The sequence below is a fragment of the Hetaerina americana genome, unplaced genomic scaffold (assembly GCF_022747635.1).
Source record: "Hetaerina americana unplaced genomic scaffold, ioHetAmer1.1.p SCAF_12, whole genome shotgun sequence".
Taxonomy (NCBI): Eukaryota; Metazoa; Arthropoda; class Insecta; order Odonata; family Calopterygidae; genus Hetaerina; species Hetaerina americana.
The window spans coordinates 4,321,316-4,342,727 of NW_027286292.1; the positions used below are offsets into that span (position 1 = coordinate 4,321,316).

At 34.1% G+C, this 21,412-nt stretch overlaps 1 protein-coding gene across 1 annotated transcript in view; it reads right to left on the minus strand.

The window, feature by feature from the left end:
* The window catches only part of unc79 (UNC-79 domain-containing protein), a 197,243-nt gene that overhangs the window by 116,005 nt on the left and 59,826 nt on the right, over window positions 1–21,412 (minus strand). The window contains exons 17-20 of the mRNA XM_071582616.1: window positions 20,223–20,387; window positions 11,446–11,673; window positions 10,954–10,986; window positions 777–894 (exon numbers count right to left, since the gene is read on the minus strand). Of these exons, the coding sequence (XP_071438717.1) occupies window positions 777–894; window positions 10,954–10,986; window positions 11,446–11,673; window positions 20,223–20,387 (544 nt within the window). The remainder of the gene's footprint in view (window positions 1–776; window positions 895–10,953; window positions 10,987–11,445; window positions 11,674–20,222; window positions 20,388–21,412) is intronic.

Consider the following 21,412-nt stretch of genomic DNA (forward strand, 5'->3'; position numbering starts at 1 on the left):
TGGGACCAAATCAATCAGACGAATCTAATTTCTGATACCAGTTATAAATCCGCTGAGTGGACCACCGGAAAATCACTCACGGAATGCAAAGGGAAAGGCAGTAGGAATCGTCTTTACATTTCAATTTTACAAATCCTTTTTTGACTCGCCCAAAGGACAATCAAATCCATGGTCGCACCACAGAGGCCACACTCCAACTGCCACACTTGTCCTTTGCACCTCGCTCATTAAGTGTCTCCCCAGGGCGTCAGGTGGGGGAACAGAATGGAGCTGTGTGGCTAAGAAAGGCTTGCATGGCATTTTCTAGTCAGCATCCAGGAGGGAAGCAAGGGAATGGTTAGGGGATGAGGAAACTCTGCAAAACGCAATCTTGCAAGGCTGCAAGAAGTTTTAGTCAAAGAATAAAAATATGACTGACCAGAAGGTGAATGATACTACTGCAGATAGTAAAAACCAATAATGGCATTTTTCATTTCATGTATTACAGTCCAAACTCCTTAAAATTAACTTTATATGGAAGATGATAGGAAAGCATTTGAATATAAATTTCAGGTTGGAAACTATACTAAATTAAAGAATGATGTTATTAAATTTTACAAACAAAATATTTTCCATAGATAAAAAAAAAGCCATTTAAATGAATCTGAATAGAATTTGTCCAACAAAATCTTAACAAAAAAATTTGCTACAGAACTATCTGAACAACCTTAAAATTATGGATTATTAAATGGTATTTTAATCATGTAACAGGGCAATATTCAATTTTCTTAACTTACCCACATCAGTATCAGTCAGTGTTATTGCACGGGCAACTGCTGGAAGCACTCTTTCTGTAGGAATTATTGGAGCTAAATCAAGTTGCTCACTGACTGTTTCTACAGTGGCAGTCATAATCTGTTGGAAAAAAAGCTGCTTTTATTTTTTCCATTGTTATTCAGGACATAAGACACTGCCATTCACACGAGTCAGGTACACATGGCCATACACATATGCACACACATCTACACAAACTCAACAACTGCAACAAGAAGTAAAATATATGGCCTCAAAAAAACTACTCTTCAAAATGCATGACCAGGGTGCCTCACTGCTCAAGTCTACAGGTGTTTCCTTGATAGAGAATAACAGCTTACTAAGAATACAAAAAAAATACTCCATAGCAATACGAATAGCCACTTACCCCTTTTTGCATTCAGTGAATCGTTTTTTTATTAACTTTTAAAGGAGACAATTTCAGAATCATTACCATTAAATACCTAAATAGTAACTATTAATACATAATAAAATCACTATGACCAAAAATTTCAATATTTTTACATAAAATGAATTTCTTACAAAGTAATAAGAAACCTTCCATATCTAATATCTTGCCTTATTTCCAGTCAGCTTTTGAATTGTATGATACTCAACATTAACTCTTACATTATTGCAATGAGGAATTAATAAATTCACATGAGTGACTTAAAAAAAGGTACTGAACACTGAGCAGTGATATAATACTTCAATCCTTGATATGATAAACCTGCACGCAAATTTTTCATAAATTACAACTTCTAATAACGGGCATCAAGCTAATATTTTAGTTAAATAATGTATTGAACATTTGAATGAATATCAAAAATAGATAGCAACTCATAGAGATCAATAATATTATTGAAGATAATAATAGTAATAATTGAAAATACTTAACCAAAAAGTTTGAACAATTTACTTTGGTACTTCGACATCAAAGTTTAATAATTCCAACAATTTAATTTTCACGTTAGATTTTTAAAATCTATTTTATTTCTTTACTACCTCTCACGATTATTTTAAATGCACTTCACTTAAACTCAATATAAGAGAGACATATTTCAAACTATAGAATGCTTGGATGCCTGTCTAATTTAAAAATGTGAATTTTGGGTAAAGCATGGTGGCCTTCGCATAATCTGTTCAAAACTGGCAAATTCATAGCTATGCACGAATAATATTTTGCCAATACATTGAACAGACAGTAGCAACTACATAATGCAAGCAAGAACTACTGTAATTTTTCTTAAATCATTTTCTACTTCCCAGCCATTTACAGAAATTAAACTAAATTTAAATATTGGCTTGAAATATTTTAAGTATGAAATTTATAATATCTAGATAAATAAAACTGAATATATGTAAATTTAAAGTTACTTACAAAGCAACATTACCAATAGTGCAGCTGATAGCAGCAAGCATAAAGCAGCATACCTTTAATCTAAATGCTTTTACTGCAAATAGGGCAAAATAATGGTAAAGCATTTTATAAGATAAACAGGGCAGTTTCCCATTGACTGTTTATTCTATGTACTTTGTATTAACTAGTGCTGGTAGTTGTAAGTGAAACCATTTGAATATGCATTCAATTCCTTTTACTTCAGCTTTTAAGTTAAACAGTGGATTCAGGAAATGGAAATTATTGCCTGCAAAGCCTATTGTGGCATATCTGTGATGGTAGCTCACAATTGAAAGTTAGGCATAATCACAATGTGTTCTATGAAATAAATCTTATGGTTTGCTTCCCTTTGCCTATTTTAAAAATTATATAATAAGATACATAGCAGCGATCTCTCACATTAGTAAAAATTCAAGCTTTCACATTCAAGGAATTTTTTATCTCTAAGATTGATGCAAGGTACAAGCAAATAACTGCAACTAAAAAATGGGTTCCCTCAATTGGTACTATACTTGGTGTCAGATATTCAAATATCTGAGCATTTTCTGTGTTTCTTGTGCCTACTTAAGTAATAATGTATGCAACTGCAATGCATATTATAATACAAAAATACATTAAAACTCAAGTTCACAGTCAATTTTTTGTGGTAAATTCATGAGCCTAAACCACTTTGTTCTGTTTCTTCCTTTGGGTTTAATGCTGTATACATCATTAATGGCTATTTGATCTGTTTCCTACTGTAGGGTGTATATTTATTTTGCATTATATGTGTTGTTAGCTGCTACTAGTTTTATTGTCTCGAGTTTAAAGTGTTTGTGTCCAACATTGTATAATGCACAGTCTGTGTATCATGGAGTGAAAACCTGATAATTTTTGTGAAATGTAGTCTTGAATGGGTGTATATCGCTTGGTCTGTGTAAGAGCGTTTCCTGCGGATGAACGGATCAAATTTCTGTTGTCTATTCAGATGGACAAATTCAGGAAGTTAAGGGTACCTTCACTTTCCAACTCACTAGGGAATAGGATTTTTTTGCCAGTAGAATTTAGTAGTGATTAAGACTTGTCCAGTTGTCTCACTGTCTCTGTCCAAACACTTTATCCACATACTGGCACCAGAAATATATAAATCGGGTGAGAGGGTATTTGGATGAGAATTACCTGCATTCAAAAATGTCTGCCAAGAGTGGGGAGAGTAGGGAACTCATAGCACGTCAGTCGGGCTGATGGTAGTAATTCCCATTGAACAAATAACAGTTTTGACCCACAAAGAGATATATAAGGAAGCACAATTCACTGATGATGGTTACAGAGGCTCTTCCTTTCCCTAAGGTGATTTTAGCTAGTCTGAGAGTATCTGCCCTAGGGACACATGTAAAGAGATTAGCGAGAGAGAAAGACACCATTCAGTATTTGGTGGGTAACACTATTTTGTATAGCGCCTGAACAAGTTCACAAGAATTCTTCATTCTCTATTTGGGGATGAACTTAGGAAAGTCCCTGAAAACCGAATTCACTTTGTGGGCTAGTACATGTTTTGTAACAGTCACACTAGAAACAATGCATCAAAGAGGGATATCACTTTCATGGATTTTTGGAAGGCCGAAAAATGTTTCCCATTACCCCACCCATCTCCCTCAACCATGCTGTGCATCCAAGCCCCCCTTCAGCTGCCCATCATGGCCATTCCTCCCTATTTCACTCGCACCTATTACCTTAATGCATCACCCCTTCAAACCCTCCTTCCTCTCGTCCCTCCTCCCACCCCCTCTGCCTGAAAGTGCACATATGCCTTGCTTAATGACGTATCTTCACCTGATGATAACACAAAGTGGTGAATCCATGATTGTCAATAACTGGAATTTCAGTGTTTACTTTATCTATGTGATAACTAGTAATGCTCATAATAAAAGAACCACTTTCATATAGCCTGAAAAATATAGTTGTTGATAATAAAACAGGCAAGTCCAGTTTTTACCCCATTGTTTGACTGCTATATACCATCCAAATCAATAAAGTATATTTTTAGTCATGATTAAATTATTTTATCTCCCTATTGTCATACTATGTCCCATGTAATTAACCTATAAATACATCCTATATTTTAAAAGTGTCAACATAATTTCTAATTCCAATTTCTGACTTATCCTAGTTTTCTAGATGAATATTCCATATTTTTTCTAATTTGTCTCCATTTTTCCTGCCAAATACTTGACCAATAATGGTAATTTGAATGATGAATAATATAATCAGTGTTTCTAATGCAGTTTTATGACACCATTTCAAAATATATTATTTTAAACTTCAAAGGCAGAAGCTAATATTTGTCATTTTTAAATAGGAAATTCAAGTTCCCAAATGGTGAAGCACTTCTAGGAATGGTACATTGTAAGTATGCAGTGCCATTTCTATGCTTTATTTCCCTCAGAAGTGACTTTTACGATGGAGCATACACTTCCATTGGTGGGAATTTAACCATATACCATACTACATGTACTAAGGGCACACCTAGAGTAATATATATATATATATATATATATATATATATATATATATATATATATATATATATATATAATATATATATATATATTTTTTTTAATATAACTGTGTCAGTTTTGCCACCAAAAGAAAACATTTCATGATCTATGGAAATGAATCAGATGGTAAATGTGAGACAGATTAAAAATATAATCACAGTATTTCTTGAAGCCATTTATTAAATACATAAGATTAAAATGTAATCTATTGCTTGAAATAAATGAAATGCATAAAAAACTGGTTGTGCAATACATCTTCAAGGAAGCATTAGGACTAAATGATTTCAGTTGTATCATTGCTGTGTCCCAATAAAAATGTCTACCAGAATAGTTAGGGCTCTGGTGTATTAAGCTAAAGGAAAGAGGAACTTAGGAAGGCCTAAACTTTTCATTTCTGATGTCTGAATACATCAAGTTAACAAGTGCTGGAATGCCATTCATATGTTAAGATTTAAACTAATGAAAACATTGTATTTTAATGTTCGATCAAAGAATGAATTTCATTTACACTGAAAATGAATAGTGTTTACTAAAAATAAAAAAAATAACAGCATTATTACAATAAAATCAAATGTAATAATATGTAAACAAATTTCGCATTTGCTAACACTTTGCACCATTGCCCATGCATTCCTATTTCATTGCACATTCAAATGGTTCAGCCTGGGCATGTAACAACATATAGAAACTATGTAATGCCATATACATTGAGCCTAATTAAGCATCACACACAGATTTATAGAACAATACAAATTTAAGGACAAGGGAAAAATAAATTACAATTGATAGCCATAGTATTTATACCCGGTATCATTAGATTCAGTCCATTTATACACAGTTTTAGTCATTTCCAGCACTTCCTCTACGCGCAAAGACCTACACTAGACATGAAATGATTTCATAACAATAAGAAATGTTGTTCAGATAAGGAATTCGATTTCTATACATTACTTTGGATACTTCAAAAACGTCTGCCTCTCCCCCTTTTTTTATTTCACTAAGCAATTGCTGCTATTCCTCAATTTTCATATCTGGATATCCACCCTTAATTAATTAGTTAATAGAGGTAATAAAGTCATGCGCAATTTCAATATTTCATATATTTCCTGATTTTCAGTCAGCTTAAGTCTATTTATTTAGAAAAACTGGGATTTTCTTACATCATGATTCTGGTATTAACTAATTATGATTCTTTTGGAGACAATTTATTCCCAAAACCTCATATTACCAAACTGTACAGTCAATCTTATCCAATTTTTCACCTGGTATGAGGAGGAGTTTTGATATGATATGTAGATCCCTAACTCATGTAATGGTTGAAATTTCTCCAGCTGTGTCAAGTTAAAAAATTTACTACATAATGAGGAAATTTATCAAACAAATATGCAACAAAGGCATATAAAAATTTCTGCTTTTTTTCTAATTTCATTGAAATTCCTTCTGCTATTCTTAAATTCACCAGTAATTGAGATATAATGAGAAGAAAAAGCAAAACAGATTACTGTTTTTGTCAGCATTTAAGATGCATCATTGTTATGGCTAAAAAAATTACTTACACACCTTACGTGGGTGATCTGAAAACATACTTTACTGGTCTCAACATGAAGATGGAAGCACTCTTCAACAAAAGTTGGGGAATGTGCTCGGGCATACCCTGAAAGGAACTCAACAAACTTTCAGTCATTTTTAACACTCAGAGTGTACTAAGCATCATTACTTGATTAGCTGAAGGCAGAAATAGCAAAAAAAGACTGCATTTGAAGAAAAAGAAAGTACTTTTCCATTAGGACAATGCACCTGCTCACACTTCAATGGTCGCCATGGCTAAAATTCACAAATTGCACTTTTTATTGGTTGATCACCCACCACTTTCACCAGATCTGACCCCAAGTAACTTTTTCCAGTTTCCAAAACTTTTATTTTTGCTTGGAGGACAGAAATTTTCATTGGACAAGGAGGTAATCGTATTAGAAAATGCCGATTTTGTGGAGAAAGACATCAACTACTATTTGGAAGGTTTAAAAAAGTTGGAAAAAGTGCATTGACTTAAAATGAGACTATGCTGAAAATAAAAATTTTTGAAAAATTTCTTGTTCACTTGTTAGGTTGCAAATTTTTAAGACTAGACATGCATATTGGAAGGTACAAACTTCATGGGTTAAAGTTCAAACCTGACTATTATTTCTTACCCCAGATGGTCAGTATTACCTATTTTGAATTCATTATATTTTTTATACATAATTTATAATATTCATAATGAAATGAATGAAGTAACTTTGTAATTCCACATGAACTTTATGAAAACATGACCTTGGTTTTGATGTTGGTCGTACTTTATTAAAAAAATGAGCTAGGTCATGTTTTATTAATATTCCTGTGGAATTACTAAGTTTTTTCTTTCATTTCATTATGTTTAGTAAATTCCATAAAGTTATGCTGGTGACAAAAAATTTTATTTATTATTCAACTGTAGAATGTTGTATTTGAGATTGTTGTTATTAAGCTCATGGCTATCATGCGATGCACATTTTGTGTTGTTTATTCCTGTGATGCTGAAAGAGGTGCAAGTAAGATATCAAACAAATCTGATGGTATTTTATCACAACTGATCATAAAAAAACAGCATGTGCTTTTATCACTGAGTGGAATAATACATTTTTCTTAAATTTCCCTAAACTTTTTAATTAAATGCCTATGCTTGTGCAAAGACTGCACAAAACCTTTTTTTGTGTGTGCCTTACTAAAATGAAAGTTTGTCTTAAATGCCAGTGTGTCTTATATGATATCAAACATGGTACTTCTTTGAAATATTTACATTGTTTACGCTTAGGTTACATCTCACACAAATGACAAAAATTATTATGTCCCACCATGTAAATGTTTTCTCTAAGAATCAGGCAATATACACATAGCTGCCAGTAAGTAATAATCTCTATTATAACACATAAAGCATGCCACAAAAAATAGAAAATGTACACTGGTAACCTCCCGACATGTTATAGGTACCTACTAAATCTAATGTGGCAAATGTGTACAATTACAAGTACTTTAAACACACTAATGAGTGGTCTATATCAACTCAATAAAAGCAGACTAACTTAAATTCTAATCCTTTTTTATCAATAGCCCCATATCACAGCTCGCATTACTCTTTCAATCCTTTAAAATATGTAATCCTTAACAATATTCTGTACACCACTGAAACATTAATATGTGATGTCAAATAGTCATATGGTGGCTAACAGGGTAATATGAATGCAATGGAATATAAAATGTCCACAGGAAAGGAAACTCACAGGAATTATCTTCTTAATACTCTGTCTGTCATCATCCATCATGAGTGCCCACTGTCCAACAACCCATTGACTGATCTTCCATTATAAACCATGCCCCCCCTGCTATGAAAAACCACCATTTGCCCAAAATCAGACCAACTCTTCTTGCACATAATGTTTTCACTAATATATGTGTATGCCGTGATGCTTTGAATGAATCATAACCTGTAAGTAACTTGTAACAATACTGTGTAAGCTGCAATATTACGTTGGAATTTACGCACTGATAACAATATAGAATATTACTGTGTTGTACTAATTTAAAATGTGATGCATGAAATATATTATCATTCAATTACCTCACAAAATATGGTAATTCATGAATCCAATTTTCCTTTGTCTAATAACTTTTGGGTCAATTTTTTTGCAACTCCCTACCAAAGTGCTTCCAATAATTTTAATGATATAGTTTGTGTTAAGACCTCTTGCCCCAATGTTGGCGCCACTGCACCATGATGGGCATACCTACAGAAAGCGAGACTAATTTGGCTCTAACATACACCTCATCTCTTTTATTTTATCAAAGGAATCAATGTACCTGAAAACATATTAAAATTTGACATATGCCTCACTGCAAAGATGATTGTTGTACATTGTTGTACATGATTTGAAGAATTCAAATTGTGTCCATAAGTGATTGAATAAATTGTTTGTAGAAATAATATTATGTCAAAATAGTATGATCACAATTGTAACAATAAGATGCATAATTCTATGCTCTTTGGCAAAATAAAATCGTCAAATAATTGAACAACTTAAAACAGAGTCAGGTTTCAAAATCTTTCACAGATGACTTGAAAATGCTTATTCATGAATGGCCCCTTTGAATTGAATATCATCCAATGCAAAAACTTGATTAAATTTTTACATGAACTTACTTTGTTATCTTTTTCCATCCATGTCATCAGATAATCAAATCCATTTATATGCATATTTCTGTTTAGGAAACTACCCCATACACGCAATGACACACACACACAAATTTAAATTAAAAGGTTTTGACCAGGATTATAACCTAGAATCAAGATCATTATCAGCAAAGCATTCATGCAGAACTAAGCTGTAAGCATTTATGTGAGAAGCTGTGATTGGCAGCCCTTGCTTATTTAACGTACTTTTAGTTAGCGACAGTATTGTTGAATTTGAAATAATTCTCATACCCTTTCCTCCCTTTGATTTGGTATTAAACCCTTTATTTTACAAGTTAGTGGCTCTAGATTTAATCAAAGAAATAAATCAAAACAACCATTTTGTTTCCTATTTATGCAATGATGCATGGTGGCATGAATTACAAGATTTAATTAGAGTACAGTAAAACCTCAATTATCTGGCTCTAACATAACCAGACCCCACTCAAATTAGCTAGCTAATCATGATGACGTTTACAACAATGGTGGGTGCTCTGTGATGTTAATTATTTCAGGTCAGTTTTAAAATAAATGGAATAAAACAAAATATCTCTGGGGTGTTGTGGGGTATTGCTGCAGTGGCACTGTATCAGGTAGTAGGCAAGTCTCTCTGTGGTCAGAGGGACCCAAAATCCTGTTTCTGAGCACCAATATACATCAATATGCTGACAAGTCAATATGACTGATGATGTTTCAGCTTTTCTAATCATCACTTCTAATCTCCAAGGCGTAAAATTAATAAAATCCAATGTTGTGGGTATTTCACGTAACACAGATTTTCACACACATTATCAAATTTTCCCTTGGATACTCATGCTAACTATACCATACTGGTAATATAGGCCATTTAATTGAGGTCCCACTGTGAAGACTATTACAACCTACTTTCTTTCTTTATAAAGTTTGTTAAAAGATGTAGGAGCCACTTTCTAATGTAAAATACACACATCACAGTCTAACTTTAATGGTTCACTGCATGGGTAATTAAAAAAACCTGTTCTTTGCTTTCATTGGTATCAAATGTGAAGAAGAATAACATGATCTAAGCATTTTTGTCACTTAAATAATCAAAAGGAGGACTAATTGTTTAATCAACAATATCGCGCACTAGCATCCAAGTTAAGAGTGCTAATAAGAGGAGATAATTTCAAAGTAGTTTAGAACATTTCCTTTTGTGAAAAGCCAAGGCCAAACTACATCACAGCTGCAAAACACCAGAAATTTGTTATGCTCAGCATATAAGTGAAAAATTAGCAATTCTGTTTTTATTTAACTATATATTTTAAGTTTTTTGATTGTTTAATTTCATGAAAAAGAGTAATATTCAAGTTACTCTTCTGCATTTCCAAAAAATTAAAAATGAATTGGTAATCATAAAAGATAATTTCATTTAGTTACATAAAGCAAAATATATAGTTTGATTCATGTTACTAGCAATTCTTTATAAGAGGGGATGACTTATTTTTTAAATTGAAATATTTAAAAAACATTTTCTGGAATTTTATATCGAGCTGGATGAGGGCACTGAAAATTCTCAACTCAAACTTAAATATTATGAAACTTGAAAATACTGCAACAAGCGACTTTAGCACTACTATGACTGTGCTGAGACCTACCTTGATGAAATGCTTCCTCATTTCTTGTTTTAGGTTCAAAATTTTTACTTGCTTAGAATATAGTAACGAACTACTCCATTTTAAATGAACTTATGCACTTCTCAATATTATGTTTATACAAATCATTACACTTCTCCTTTCCTGCATAGCCTTGCACATTATTTAAGACTATTCAAGAATCCAAAATCCATCAATAAAATTTGCCAACCCACATACCAACCCTCATGAGAAGTAATTCTTCAATAAAATCAGCTGCCGCTACATATCAGTGTTAGCTTGTACTAAAAGCTATGTTTTAAGCTTTAACATTACATTATGTTCATCATGACATTACTTATTAGGAAAATGTTTCATAGAAATGGATACCTTCATTATCGTTGAGTTTTGAAATGGCATTGCCTATAAAATTAAACAAGTTATTCAATTAGAAAATATATTAACATCAATATAATGCATATTATGCAAAAATCAGCACAGCAGCATGCAATACACACAAAATTTAGTGTTGAAATTATAGTAGTGCAAATTGAAAGTATGATTATACTTTCAGAATTTAAATCATTTCAAGTTTATTTTACTATAAAGACTAATTTTGGAAACATATAGTGGAGTCGATAAAGATGTAAAATAGTTATCGATAACGATCAAAATTGAAAACCTAATTTAATATGTCAGTTTTCATTGAATAACATGGATAAATTGATTTCTCGCATTCTACGATAAATAGTTGTGCAATATATAGATACTATTTAAAAAAATCATTTCAGCATTTTCCTTAATATCTTTAACAATTTATGTCCTTCAAATCAAAGGTATTTTACAACACAATCAAATTTAAGCATAGCAGCAATAACAAACCTGAGGCATGTTTACCAAAACACCGCCAACTGACAGAATTTCAGGCAGAGGCATGCAAATGGCCACTTCAGATGCTTTATTGTCTGATTGTGAAGGTCCACTGCCCCTTCCTTGCTTTTCACTTGAGCCAGGACCATGAGAACCAGCTGGTCCAGTTGTCCCACCACCACTTGAGCCTGCTCCACCTCCATCCTCACCAGTACCAGAGCTTCCTTCTTCCACTTCCGACTGAAACAAAGTCACACATACATAGGAAATCATTTTCAACAGAAAACTATAATTATTGCAAGTTCTAGAAAAAAACAAATATTAAATATTTCAAATCAATTCAATTACCTGAGTTTTGAAAGAGAAAATATAAATATTTGAAAAATTCATTTCCAGGAGAAAACTGATCATTTAAAATTATTTTTTTATTGATAGATTGTAAAAATTAAATACACCAGTCAACCCAAAAGCCAATATTTACCTTAAGGTGGGGTAAATTATTGGATACCTCAGATAAATGTATTACCTGGACTAAATAAAAAGCAGATGAAATGAAAGAAACTCAGGAATGCAAAATCCAAGTTTCAATGTATTCATTATTCAGCATTTTAAGGGGAGCATAAATCAGTTAATTTTTTTCTGTTAGTTTAGAGTACAAAAACTACAATTCAACATTATTCTACTTTTACCTTCCTACTTTTCTTCTGCATTTTTCAAGAATATCTCATTTAAGGCTTCTAAGACTTCAAGAATTACTGCCGTATTGAAAGCTGGGGAAAATTCAGTATAACTGCAGGAATTTCATTGTTTTCCGCAGTAAATTAAGATTTCTTGTAGTAATTTCTATTTTTCCCCCATTACTTAAAATCTAAATTTACTATAACATATTTCCAAACATTGTATATATCTTGATACAGTTGTACAGCCTGCATACAAATATGTAAATTCACTCGAAGATTTCCTTGGCATAGAGTCCTAGAGCTCTGCACATTTCTCTGGTTCTGTGATATTTGGCTTGAACAGACAATCATTCATCTGCACTTCAAGTAGCAATACTGTAAAATATCCAAGCCAATGAATTCACTGAATATCCAAGAAATATGTAGAGCTTAAATGCATATATTTTATGCAAAGTACATTTACGTTTTATATAAAAGTTGTAAAAAGGTTAATACATACATATTAAGTGTAAAAAATGTATAATACAAGCAACAAGAATACAGTAAATACATTTACATACAGTTTTATCCAGATGATCAGCTTACATTTCCAGGATTCTGGCTGAGTTAGTCAGTGAATGATTTCAAACTGTTTCACCCCCATTCCAGAAGGCATATTTGGGTACAAGAGGTCCTAACATGGGTTTTATCCAATATTTATATGTATGCCATTAGGGGCTCAAATGCTCTGATAGGCCAAGGTGTTGAACAACCTCTTCTATGTTTTGGCAAATGTCTATCCATATTCCATAGAGCAATTCTCTGGTTTCTTCATTATTTCAGTCCCTTCCCTGTTGACTCTTGGAAAATATCTATGTTCTATTTTGATTAATGATGTATTATCAAGGTCTATGACAGGTTCCAACCATGCATGTTCTGCAATGGCATGTAGGCAAAAATTTTTTTCTTCTGTACTCCCTGGTTCTTTTACTCTGCATTACACTGATCTTCCTGTTTGTATAATACAATATATATACTTGTATATACTTTGCCATGGGAGCACTTCACCTTGTGCACACCTTGCATATGTGGGGAGAGGTGGTCTTTGGATTCATCTGCATGTCTCCGCTTTTTCTCACTGCGGTAAATCTGGTTGTCATATTTTATTCTTTTTAATGTGGGATATTTTCTCTGATGTGCCAGCAAAGTATATGGAGGTAGCTTAGACAGGTATTTTCTCTATGTATCTTGTCTCTTACCTTGTGGTAGATTGGTTTTTTTTTCCTTCTGTGAGGTGCCTCTTTAGCTCCCAAGTTCCTTTCAAGGTCAATTTTCTTGAATAGCCATTCTTCTCCAGTGTTGATATTTTATGCTTCTTTTCACTAGGCAATGTTGGAGACACTGTATGCATGCTGAATTAGGGTGTTACTCAGTGACTGAGCTGGATGGTGGTGAGAGAGCATAGACAAATGGCAGTCAGTATGGATCTTTTTTTCCAAAAGACTATGTCCTTAGTTACTGTGTGGCTATATAAATGAATCATCCACATGTCTTAACCATATGTTTGGTTTATTTCTGGATGGCTTTGTCCCTGAATTCTTTCATGCAGAGGTTTGCTATTACCAAGAAGAGGGAGGAGCCCATGGCTGCACCTTTAATTTGCTGTAAATAACCATCATTCTACAGAAATTTGAATTCTGTAGATGGAACTCAGCAAAGCCATGTTTTCCCTGGGTGGCCCAAGTACGAGGGTCATCCGGAAAGTAGTACCCGTTCCTGCCGCATGAAGTGCTGACGACGCGAGTAGCCGCTGGACGAGGTCAGATAGCTTCAGTGGCTTGTCTGCCTTCTCTGAGCCAAGTTGCGTGACGCTAGCATTGCCTGTGTTGTTTCTGTGATTGTTTACAATGTTTAAAAAAATTGAGAACGCCGCCAGTTGTGAAGTGAGGGCAGTGATTAAATTCCTCAATGCAAGAAACGTTCGCCCATGTGATATTCATCGCCAATTAAAGGAGGTGTATGGAGACAATGTAATGGACGAGTCGTCTGTTCGGCGGTGGTGTCGCAACTTCAACATGGGGAGGGGGAACACACACGACGATGAGCGTTCGGAGAGACCGTCTGTCATTACAGACCAACTGGTGAGCTCAGTTGACGAATTCGTGAGGAACGATCGGCGCGTCACAATTGATGACATCTGTGAGCATTTTTCCAATGTTTCTCGAACAATTGTTCATGAAATTGTTAAACACCATCTGCATTATGCAAAAATTTGTGCAAGATGGGTCCCTCGCGTATCTCAATGAGCTGGCGGCGAAGGACTATGCAGCAGGAATACAGAAACTTGTCACACGTTATGACAAATGCCTTAATTTGCTTGGAGATTATGTTGAGAAGTAGTTTAAAGTATCCTCTTTCAAATAAAATTTTTTATGTTTGTTAATATTTACTTTTGTGTCTTTATTTCACGAACGGGTACTACTTTCCGGATGACCCTCGTATGTTAGGCATTGGATACAATCTATGGCATCATTGATCAGGAACATCTACAAAAAATCAGCAGGAATATTTGCAAAGGAGGAACATTTAAATTGACAAGGTCCTCATCATTGACTTCAGTATCACTGATGATAACCATAAAGTGGGCTGAATGAGGAAGTCTGGGCAATGAAAAGCTTAAGAGATTTGCTCTGAGTTTTAACAACCCATAGGCAGCCATACTACTGTTGCTGACAATGGTCACAGTGGTATCCCTTCTTTATGAATATTTAAGAGGCTGTATAGCCTGGATGATTTGGCCATAGAAGGGAGGATATTCCTTTGTTCACCCTGAGGAATGGATGGACACTTTACCATGTGCATTGCTCCAAATTCAAAGTTGGATCTCTAATTCCTAGTACGTGCTGATTTTTAATAGTTCTTCTATTCTGTTCTTGTAATCCTCTTGCATCATAACCATAGTTGTATTGCCTTTATCTATAAAAAAAATCAAAAGGTCTTTATCAGTCTTCAGCTCTTCCAAAGATTTTCATTCAGTAGATGTTGTGTTGGATTTTGGTGGATGCCCCATTAGAAGAAGACACTTAACATAGTCTCTGATTTCTGATGCCTTGGTCTGTGGTAACTTTCTTATATCAACTTCTATGCCGGTGGCTGTGTATTCTTTAGGCATGGTTTTTGGTGCTACCACAAAGTTCAATCTTTTAGAGGATGGAAGTGGCTGTTTCACTGAATGGGCAGTCAGACAGGTTAATGACTATAAGGTTCTTTCCAGGGCCATCAGCCACTGGTTATGCAATCTTCCATACTTCCTCACATGCTTTAATCTCGATTAGGTGTGTTCTGCAATGACATACGTTGTACTTATACACATGTTGAGATGGTCTTTTTGTTACATCTATATTGGAAGAACAGGAAGATTAGTATGATAAAGAATAAAAGAACACCAGAGGGCACAGCATAAAAACAAATTAGCCTGTCATTTCAGAAATAACATGGTCAGAATCTGGGCATGTCATAAGCCTGGAAAATACAATATTAATCAAAAGAGAACATAGATACTTCCCAAGTCATCAAGGAAGCCATCAAAATTACGAGAGGCAGTCGAAAGAAAACCAAACACCCACTACAACCAGCCCATGCACCAACAAGGACATAATCCAACAACTGCATGCACCTCTGAGTGGTCACCTTGTAGTTCCCCTACCACGGCAATGGCAGTATCGATACGTAAAAAGCTATCTTCTAGCTGTTTTTAGTAGGTTTTGAAAACCCTGCAAGCCACAACTATAGCGGACTGTATGTTACGGTGGGTGTTCAGTTTTCATTGGACTGCCCCTAGCATGAAGAAACCAGAATTTCAATAGTGAGTATGGATACGGAGGAATAGATGTTTGCTGGAACATGGAAAAGGTTGTTCCATGCCTAGGCCAATCAAGAGCATGATAGCCAAGGTGCAAACGGGGGTGAAAATGTTGCCTACCAATCACTGATCAGCACAGCCAGAATCCCAGAAGTGAAAGCTAATAATATTAGATTTGGAAAGAGCCTTCACACTAAGTTTTATACATAGCTAGAGGATTTATAAAAACGTGTCCTTTTGTAAAACAATCCATATAATCATTTATATACAGACTCGGAGATGTGCAGATGTTTAAATTAATTATGTCATTTTATTTCATTTTAAAATATTTTAATGCACCTATTAATATAAGAAATACAGTGCAAAAATGATATGCCTCGGCCATGTTGAATGCAGTCCATTTATTTTTGTCACTTAGATGTAAATATACATTTGATTCAATAAACTGTGGTGCCCTCTTGCACTATGAATTCCTAAGGTCTGATGAAATTGAAACCTTTAACCTCATATACTGCAGTATATTTGGGTTGATACATCACTGTGGACAAAACATGGATACACTACTACATTCCATAAACAAAGGAACAGTCCAAACAGTGGGTTTCTAAAGGCAATCCAGCTCCAAAGAAGGCGAACACAGTAAAATTAGCTGACAAGGTGATGGCCACAGGTTTTTGGGAAACACGCAAAGCATCTACATCCATTACTTGCAAAAGGACAAACAATAAATGGAGAGTATTGTGTGTTAATATTGCACTGGGTGAGCAAAGAAATCAAGAAAAAGTCCTCATTTGGAAAAGAAAAAATTTCTTTTCCATCAAGACAATGCATAACTGCAGAGTGTTGATGGCAAAAATTATGGAATATCACTTCAAATTAATACAACAACCACAGTATTCACCAGATTTGGCACCCAGTAACTTTTTTGTACTTTCAAGTTACAAAAAGTTCCTCAGCAGAAAACAATTCACGTCGAACAAGGTCATCACCAACACAAATGTTCATTTTGAGGACCTGAAATCCTAACTTTTGAACAGCCTAATTAAGAAAGAGAAATGCTGATAAAAGCGTATGAAGCACAAAAGAGATTGTATTGAAAAGTAAAAAAATACCCAAAACATTTTGCTTTTCTATTTTTTTCCTATGGACTTTTTGAATAACTCACATACGAGGGTGGCCTGAAAAGTTCTCAGCCTCACTCAATAATGGGATCACTACCCACATGATTTTTCTCTCATGTTGGCACAACTGTGAGTAGACACAAGCCAGATGCAAGCCATTCCATCCAGCAGTTTGCTCTAGGTAGACATTTGAGTCAGTTGTTGTGCACATTGTCAGAAATGAAAAAAAATGGAGTATCCTGCAGTGATCAAATTCTTCATCAAAGAAGGCTTAATGCTGACAGAAATTTATTCGAGGATTGTAAATGTGTATGGGGACTCTTCTACTTGAATTTCCAATGTAAAGGAATGAGAGGCCACATTTAAATGTGGCCATGAAAGCCTCCAAGATGATCCACATGATGGACGCCAGTAAAGTGCAACCACATTAGAAATCATCAAAAAAGTTCACGATATGATTTTGATAGGTTGACATACGAAGGTGCATGAAATTGCTAATACCGTTAGGATATCAAAATAATGCGTTGGTTACATTTGGCATGAGAAATTGCACATGACAAAGCTTAGCGCAAGATGAGTGCGGTGCGTGCTTACAGTGGATCAAAAATGCATTTGGACGACACTTTCCAAAGAGTGCTTGGTGTGCTTTACATAAAACAAAAGCGATTTTCTGTGTCGATGTGTGACAATGGATGAAACATGGATTTTCCATTGCACATCAGAATCAAAGCAGTACATGCAGTGGATAAGGGGCCAGTTCTTTAGCTCCAAAAAGGGTAAAGATTGGCAAGAAAGGTCATGGTATCGGTTTTTTGGGATGGAAAAGGAATTCTGTTGATTGACAGTCTTAAAAAAGGTAAAACAATAACTGGGGAATACTATTCTAACCTTCTAACAAAGCTGGATGCAAAAATTCATGAAAGCAGACCCAGAGGCATGTAGAGGCTTGAAGAGGAAATAAACCATTTTCCATCAGGACACCTGCCCACCAAAGTGATTCAGCAGTGGGAAAATTGAGGAATGTGCACAATGAAGTGCTGGAACATTCACCCTATTCCCTGCATTTTGCTCCCTCAGATTTCCACCTCTTCCGGAAACTCAAAAGTTTCCTTGCTGGGGAACTTTTCTCATCCAATCAAGAAGCAATTGCGGTGTAGACAAGTACTGAGCAGCACTTCCGGCAGAACACTACAGAGACAGGATAATGGCACTGGAACACCGCTGGAAGAATTGTATTAATATTAAAGGCGATTATGTAGAAAAATAAAACTTTTTTGAAAACATAAATTGTCTAGTAGTAGTAGCTTTTTTTGAGGGAGGCGACCGACAGCTGAGGCCATTTGTGCCATTAGAATGGATGGGAATGGATGAAGGGTGGAGAGAAACCCAGCATTGGTATTAGCCTACTCTTAACAAAATGTGCCAAGAGGTCCACAGTTTAACATCCCATCCAACCGACGGCATAATCACTTTAAGTGCTTTCCACAAAATACCTCAAGTAGGGATCAGGATACCACTGAAAAAGATCTGCCACCTTCAGGATTCGAACCCTCTGGATAGGAAGCCAATACATTAGCCACCGCACTATTAATTGTCCTTTTCATCATCAGGCCAAGAACTTTTCAGACCACTCTATTAACTTAATAAAATCATCAGAGAATAGAGGAAATGTATTAATTTAAATGAATATTTACTAAATTCTAGTATTTCCATGTTGGACAGTAAGATGAATTGTCCCACAAAGGTTCTTCATCTTTTTTATTTTGCATGATTTACAATTTTTAGACCAACTATTATTGTATAATGTGCCATTTTGTTTTCAAAATATATTGCTTTGAACTGAAAGTACATGTACCTTCAGTTAGGAGTCTACATTTCAGTATTTTTAATAATTTGATGGTGGATTACCAGTTGCGGCTCAAGTATACTGGAACAAATTATTATCAAATCTTTTGGTAGGGAATATGGAGTTACTAAAATAACTTTGGACAACTGACTGTGATGAACTTGTCCCCAACCACTATTAAAAATAAAAATTACTAAAATGAAGACTCCTGTTTTGTCTAACTGAAAACTGACTTTCAGTTATGAGTCTTAATTTTAGTATTTTTATTGATCTGATAGTGACTTACTAATTACTGCTTAAGTAAATTGGAACAAAGAACTTTTGTACGTGTTTATCAATTTTTTTGTAGGGAAAGAGGTGCTTATTAAATAACTTTGGGCGACTGACTGTGGTAAACCTGTTTTCAAGAATTCTTTGGCACTCATAAATGAGTTACATATTAATTCTTTGAATTGAAGTTTGAAAAAGTGCATGGTATTTTTAATTTTTGAGTCAATATATGGATATAGAACCAATGTCTGATACACAGCAGAACATTCTACAGTAAATCAGACCATTTGGCATGGTCAGACTTTAGTAGCAAGTCTCATTATAATTTGTACATGACAAGGGATTTAAGTCCCAATATTCCCTCCCACAAAACCCAATAACATTTGGCAGGATATAGCATACGTCTACACGGTAAATTTTACAGCAATTAAATATTTACATTGTTATTTTTTTCAAACATACACATCTGGATACTGAAACTATTTTTTTGGTACTTTATGATAATAAAACCAATTTCCTGCATTAAAATGTTTTCAATAACTTTACACAATTACTGATTTATTCTAATAGATAGTCCCTATTTCAACATTTTATCCATTGAAATTGAAAAACTTTAAGATTGCCTTCAAGAGCCTTTTATCATTGTCTTTATTTCATAAACATTCTTTTCTCTAGCAATAATAATGGATTTCTAAATATGCACAAATACTATTGCATACTACTACATTTTATGTAAATGTATATTGTACATAATTTTATACAACTATGTAAAGCCAAATTTGTGTACATGCTGCAATCAGGAAAAACTGTATAGATTGTATAATAATCGTACAGGATTTTTTCATAAGGGAAGATTGTTACTCCCTAATAATAAAATGATAAGCATATCTTTTGAATTAATTTCTTGTAGTAAGTTTTTCATAGTACTTATCTTAGAGTTAATTTGTAAGGTAAAATTATGAACTTACTGTGGGAAACCTCAACAGGGTGGCCTTTGTAGAAAAATATTATTCATTTCAATGCAGACTTACATCTGGGGAATGAGCAGGAAACTCAGGAGTAAGAAAACGAACTAGACGCAATGCCAGTTGATGCCAAACAACAGTTGATTCACAGAAGACACAATCTGTATTTGCTTCATCCTCAACTCCAACAGATATTTGCAACTTCACACCAGTACTCCTGCTTTGCTGAGTCTGAAATAAAAATGTCCTAGAATCAGAAAATTAAATTACATATGTGTATTGCTGTTGTCATTGGAAAAATACAGCCATCCTTAATAAACCAGGAAACTGCTTTCCTGAAAATTTTGGCAAAATTGGATGACTACCCCTAGATGCTGATTAGAAAAGATCAGGAAAAATATGCAGCCAGATTGCCAACTCTGGAGTCAGTGGTTTATAGGTGAAAGAATAGATGAGAAAAAGACCAGAAGAAAGAGTACAAGGGAAAAAGTACTATATAAACAAATATTTGTGCTACTTTATAGAAAATACAAGAAAACATATGAACTAATTTAAAGAAAAAATTATGATGGAGAGTTTTAACATGCGATAAAGATGGAAATCACAGCATTTTGCTCTAATAATAATTCTTCTTAATCAATATGAAATCAATTGATACTGCTTCCTTAATTTTTAATAGTTGATATTTAAAAATAAATGTCCAGTGGGCACTTCTTAAGATGTAGATTCAAACAAATTTACATTTCATTTTTCTCACGAATGTTGTAGCTTGTCTACAACCATCATATGCTCCATCATGATTGAATAACCTAATCATCTTTGTTACTTGCAAGGTAGAGGGAGGGTACATGAAATTAGTAATATCATATGCATATTTTATTTTATTACTAGGGATGAGTAATATAAGTTTGAGCAGAGCCAAAACTATTTTTTATTAAATCTAGGATCCCAAGTTTAAATCTTTCTTTTCACATTATAATTTTTAATCCCAATTCATATTTCAGTAATTAAACATTTGAGCATAATTTGACAACAATTGCACATTTTTTTAAATTCTTGAATCCATACAGAACTTTATCTTATCCATCATTGATAAGTACCGTGTTCCTGGCCCATAAGATACATAAGGTGCATAAGATGCACCTTAATTTTTTCAGGTTAAAATTAATGAAAACTACTGGGACCAGACAGAAAAGACGAAAGTATTTTGATGCTAACAATTAATAAAAATGAAATTTGGCTGTAACATTAAAAAA